The sequence below is a fragment of the Cajanus cajan genome, chromosome 6, assembly GCF_000230855.2.
Source record: "Cajanus cajan strain Asha chromosome 6, NIPB_CcT2T_4, whole genome shotgun sequence".
In the NCBI taxonomy this organism is placed as follows: Eukaryota; Viridiplantae; Streptophyta; class Magnoliopsida; order Fabales; family Fabaceae; genus Cajanus; species Cajanus cajan.
In genome coordinates, this window is record NC_138522.1 from 57,597,428 (window position 1) to 57,603,313 (window position 5,886).

A 5,886-nucleotide genomic window follows, 5' to 3' on the forward strand; every position below is an offset into this window, starting at 1 on the left:
AAATATTTGAAATTAATTAAAAGAGAATTATATCATCAGCGCTAATGTTTTTTTAATAATAAATTTACACTCTTCCCATTTTTTTTTATTACATATCCAGTAATTTTGTTTGGACCTTCACCTGTATTTACATAAAGAATGAAAAAAAAATATTTATATAATACTATTACAAAAACAGTATTTTGCATAGCTGGTATAAAAAAATGACATATGATAATAATAATTTTGTAATTTGAAATAACTATTTTACATTGGTTCTAAATCCATGTAAAAAATTCCTTTTAGAAATTTCCCGATGGATCTTGTTTTCAAACCCATTTATTAGATCTGCCAAAAGCTATTATTCCCACGGAAAAATAGACAATGCTAATTTTATTGAGCAAATTAATTTTCTTTGTAATATTAAGAATCATATTAATTCTAAAGGAATTTTTTTAATCAGTTATCTTTTAATCCAAAATTAAGAACTAATTTATCGATGGAGTTAAATTTATTTAAGGATCTAATATTTTCTCAATAAATATTTTTTTATATATACAAATATATAATAATCAAAATTTTAATTACATATTTAAGAGATGATGTTATTTAGTACTTATTTACTTTCTTTCTTTTTACAATATATACAAATAATCATCATTATTTTGAACATTCGCATTCATGCACGATTATAGGTATCTCAATGAATATTTTATCTCAACTATGCTACGGAAATATTTCATAATGGCGAGTTGGTACGTATTGAGTTGATTGCGCTCACGCTCATGGTAATCACATCAAATCAATTAGGCACACGCAAATTCCTTCTAGTTGACATTTTGAATACGTGTGATTTCGTTCTAATTTCAGGTTACGAAGTATGACCTACCATTTTAAAACATCAAATTGATCTTCGTTTTATGTCTATATAAGTGGCCCTCAACATGCATTAATCTCATTCCCATACCAAGTTTCCTTAGCATAATCCTTCTTTCCAAAAAATCCAATGGCTTTCACGAACTTGTCCCTTCTTACACTCTGTGTTACCCTTGTGCTATCCTTCTTCGCACCGATTTCCATAGCTGCTAATAATAACCATGAAGTCGTTCCCCCAGAAACCATTTGCAACTCCACCGTAGACCCTTCCTTCTGCAAAACTGTGCTCGCTAACCAAAATGGCACCATCATTGACTATGGCAGAATTTCTATCCGGAAGTCCTTGTCCCAGTCCCGAAAATTCTTGAACTCAGTAAATTCACTTCTTCAAGACAAATCCTCTTTGTCCCTACCCACAATTGGAGCCCTTGAAGACTGTAAATTCCTCGCTGAACTAAACTTTGAATACTTATCAAACGCACTTGATGCTGCTGACAATGCTAGCGATGTTCTTGCCAACGCTCAAGCCGAAGAACAACAAACCCTACTTAGTGCTGTTTTGACAAACGAAGAAACTTGTTTAGAAGGGTTACAAACCACAGATTCAGATCAAAGAGTGAAGAGCAATCTTTTGTCCTCACTCTCTGATGACAAGAAGCTTCACAGTGTTTCCCTTGACTTGTTCACAAAAGGTTGGGTGCCTGAGAAGAAAATCCAAACATCATTTCAATCCAATGGGAGGCATTTGGGTTTCCGCAACGGTCGTTTACCATTAAAGATGTCAAACCGTGTACGTGCCATTTACGATTCTGCTAGAGGTCACGGGAGAAAGCTACTTCAAGATAGCAGCGAAAGTGTATTGGTTAATGACATCGTGGTTGTTAGCCAAGATGGAAGCGGGAACTTCACCACTATCAACGATGCTATAGCAGCTGCGCCAAATAACACAGTTGCTAGTAATGGCTACTTTCTAATTTTTGTCACACAAGGTGTGTATCAAGAGTATGTTTCCATAGCCAAAAACAAAAAGTACTTGATGATGGTTGGAGATGGGATCAACCAAACGATTATCACCGGTGATCACAATGTTGTCGATAACTTCACAACATTCAACTCAGCTACATTTGGTGAGCAAAAGTTAAATCATTGCACATACATATCTTTCTAACACATGCATGTTTAATCCAACTTACTTTCAAGATAAAAAGCTAGAAAACCATTATTCAGAACTAAGACTGCATAACATAGCATGAAAGACTCGGCCCACTAGAGTGAGGTGTTGAGTTTAAACATGATTAAAAAGAGAGATTTTGCTAACAATAATCAGTTAGAGGTTGTCCACAAAAATTAGTGATCATAACAGTGACATGATTATAAAACAAAATAAAATTAATAATTAATCCAGCTTTTGAGTTATAAATTTTTGCGGCAACCACTTATTTGTAATTTCATGTGCACTTGTATTGTAGCTGTGGTGGCACAAGGGTTCGTAGCAGTTAACATAACATTTCGAAACACTGCGGGGCCAAGTAAACACCAAGCAGTTGCAGTGAGAAACGGAGCTGACATGTCCACCTTCTATAGCTGCAGCTTTGAAGGGTATCAAGACACATTGTACACGCACTCTCTTAGACAGTTTTACCGTGAATGTGACATCTATGGAACCGTTGACTTCATATTCGGAAATGCAGCTGTTGTTTTCCAAACATGTAACATATATCCCCGCCTTCCCATGAGTGGACAATTCAATGCCATCACTGCACAAGGCCGAACAGATCCAAACCAAAACACAGGAACTTCCATACACAACGCAACTATAAAAGCTGCTGATGATTTGGCTCCTGTGGTTGGAACCGTGAACACCTACCTTGGGAGGCCATGGAAGGAATACTCAAGGACAGTTTTTATGCAGTCTTTCATGGATAGTTTGATAAAACCTTCTGGTTGGAAAGAATGGAGTGGGGATTTTGCCCTAAGCACGTTGTACTACGCAGAGTATAATAATACTGGACCTGGTTCAAACACTAGTAACCGAGTGACATGGTCTGGTTATCATGTTATCAATGCTACTGATGCGGCTAATTTTACTGTCTTTAACTTCTTGGATGGGGATGATTGGCTACCTCAAACTGGCGTCCCATACTTGAGCGGGTTGATTTTGACATAGTCAAAAAATTAACTTACAATCTAGTTACATATAAACAAAGTTGCTTATTCTTTTAATACCAGTGCACGTGTTTATAAATAAATGCACTGTTACTGTATTGTAAGATTATTATTAACAAATGACAATTATTAATAATACTTCCACGAATTAATATTTAGAGATCACTAGTTTTAATGTCGCCCGAGCTTATGGGTGTCTTTAAATTCGAAATATCTGTAGGTATTTGGTTTTCTTTACAATAAAACAATTACTTTTCAGTTTTTTAAGAGAATTTGAAAAAGAAAAACAATTATTTCCTGAATTAATGATTCCGCAACATGTTGACATATTGTAAAACACAAATCGCAAGTTGCCTTACTTTTTTTTTTTTGGTTGGGGGGGGGGGGGGGTGGGTAATTATGCTAACAAAGGAAGTTACAACCTCAAGAAGCTGCATCAGTTGCTATAAGCGTACAGAGATTAGGAGGTGGAGATACCATGCACCTCCACAAACAAAATTTCCAAACTTGACCTAACTTGGCCAAAATTTCCCTTAGAGTATACTTCTACGATTGAAGATTAATACAATTCCGATCCCTGCACGCAACCAGTACTTCTTCGCTCTAAACTCCTGAATTCCGCGTATATAAAATTGGAGAAGTAATAACAAATGTGTTTAAAAGAGTGGACTAAATTAACTTATATAGTCATCGTATCGTATCAAATACTAACACAATATTCAACAATGCATGCAGACTAGAATTAAGTACGTTTATTTCCTAATACCAGCAAATGGCTTGTTTGTTTAACTCTTAGATGTTGAACTCTATAATTGCTTTGTTTTTTGTTTTTTGTTTTGGATGAAGGGGGGGGGGGGGGGGGTGTTTAATTCCACTAACACTCCTTGAGATTAGTGTTATTAATTACATTTGACACTTTTTATATATATTAAAAATTACATTATCTTCGCTTACAGACGACTCTTATCTTCGCTTACAGGTACGACTCTTATTTTTATGCTTACAGGTACGACTCGTTTTGTTTTTTTTTTTTTTTTTTTTTTAATAATGGCTGTAACATGTAAGTAAGAATAATGTATAAATATCTGACACAAACAAATACCATTTTTTCTTAATCATGTGAATAGATATTTAATCTTTAAGTATTTGTGTATGAAAATATATAATTTATTGAGAGGCTAATTTTTAATGGATTTTTTTACCTCGAGACATTAATCATTGATTTCTAATTGAGGATACTCTAGCTAGTTCACCAAAAAATATGTATAAAACAAGGGAAGTAATTGTAATTTTTCAATGAACAAGGGTGTAAGTGTAATTAGCACTAAATTCAAGGCTAATTAGTGTATATATTATTTTTATTACCATTTCATGAAATAACGAATAACAAACTATTCTAAAGTTAACATATTGAAATCCATAAAACTAAAGGAGCGGTTTGCTTCGCTTATAAGTTTAATGATCTATGAACATGCTGAGGTCAAATATAAATTTTTTTTTCTATATACCCACACCTTTGTCTTATATGGATTTTGGTTGTTATCAACCGATTAAGATTGCTAAAAAGGAGGTTTAGTTTTTTAAAGATGAAAAACATATTTGCAAATAAGCTGGAAATTCAAATCAATAAAAATGACTAATCCACTAGTTAAGATTTTTTTAATCAAAGCGTAGGATCAAGATGGCTAAGCCCTCTATTTTAATATCAAACACAACAAAATAGTAATAGTACGTCAAAATAGAATATAAGCAAAACAAATTATCACTTTCTATGTAAATAGATAGTGAAAAGTATTTATTCCAACATTTAATACACTAATCTCCATATTTTCAAAAGTTGTGAGTAAAGTTTCATGCATATTTTATCATCTCTTGTAAAAGGCTCAAAAGATCAAATGAAGCTAGACCATATTTTTGCCTACTCCCTATCGAATTCTCTTTGATTTGTGTTGTTGTTTTGGTGCATTATTTTTGTGTTGATTGTTTCATTTTCTGAATTTTAGGATTTATATATATATATATTACATAGGGTTTATTTTGCTTGTGTTTTTTTTAATGCACGTAATTTGTTCGTAAAATTGTCTCAAAGATCAGACAAATGATAGACACGAAATAATTGTTCACATGCACCCGCACCACCCCATAGGCACAAAAAAAAAATTAGCCGCCCCACACCTTAAGCACCAAAAAAAACTTAATACCAATAAACCTTAGGCACAAATTTGTTCCTATGCTTAATTCTAGAAATGTTCGTGATGATGTAATTTGATTTTATTTTTGTTTTAAAAATAATTTAAATTAAATAAAAAATTAAGTGTGATTCAATTTATTTGATTTAAATAAATTATAAAATTTGAATCGAACCAAATCAATCTTTTTTGGTTCAATTTTTGAAATTTTAAAATTTTGTTATTTGAAAACTAACTAATTAAAAAATGTATTATTATGTATTTTTTAAAATCATATGTAAAAAAATAAAATTAAAAGTGTATAAATATTAAAATATTTTGATCATTTAATGTATTTAATATCAATTTTATTTTATTATTTTAGTAAAAAATATTTCTTTAATACAATTTTAGTTATCTTGTTAAATATAATTTTTTCATATATATAACTTGTCACTTAAATTTTTTTTTTGAATGTTATAATAAATAAATCATAATTTTTTTATTTCTAAAATATAGTTTAATAGCTTACAATTTTATAACATACCTTATAATTTTTTTTTTTGATTTTGGGTATCCATTGTACTTATTTAATACAGTTAATTTGCTGATAAAAGAAAATCTTTTAAATATTATAAAGTATATTTTGAGAGAAAAAAATATTTTAATAGCTTATAATTTTATAAAATATCTTTTA

General features: G+C 31.3%; 1 protein-coding gene across 1 annotated transcript; it reads left to right on the forward strand.

Moving 5' to 3' along the window:
• The first annotated feature begins 913 nt into the window (after positions 1-913).
• On the forward strand, positions 914-3,181 carry LOC109812277 (putative pectinesterase/pectinesterase inhibitor 20). The gene is made up of 2 exons (XM_020376203.3): positions 914-1,982; positions 2,325-3,181. The coding sequence occupies exons 1-2, from the start codon at positions 986-988 to the stop codon at positions 3,020-3,022; spliced, it is 1,695 nt and encodes a 564-aa protein (XP_020231792.1). The 5' UTR covers positions 914-985; the 3' UTR covers positions 3,023-3,181.
• Positions 3,182-5,886: the final 2,705 nt, after the last annotated feature.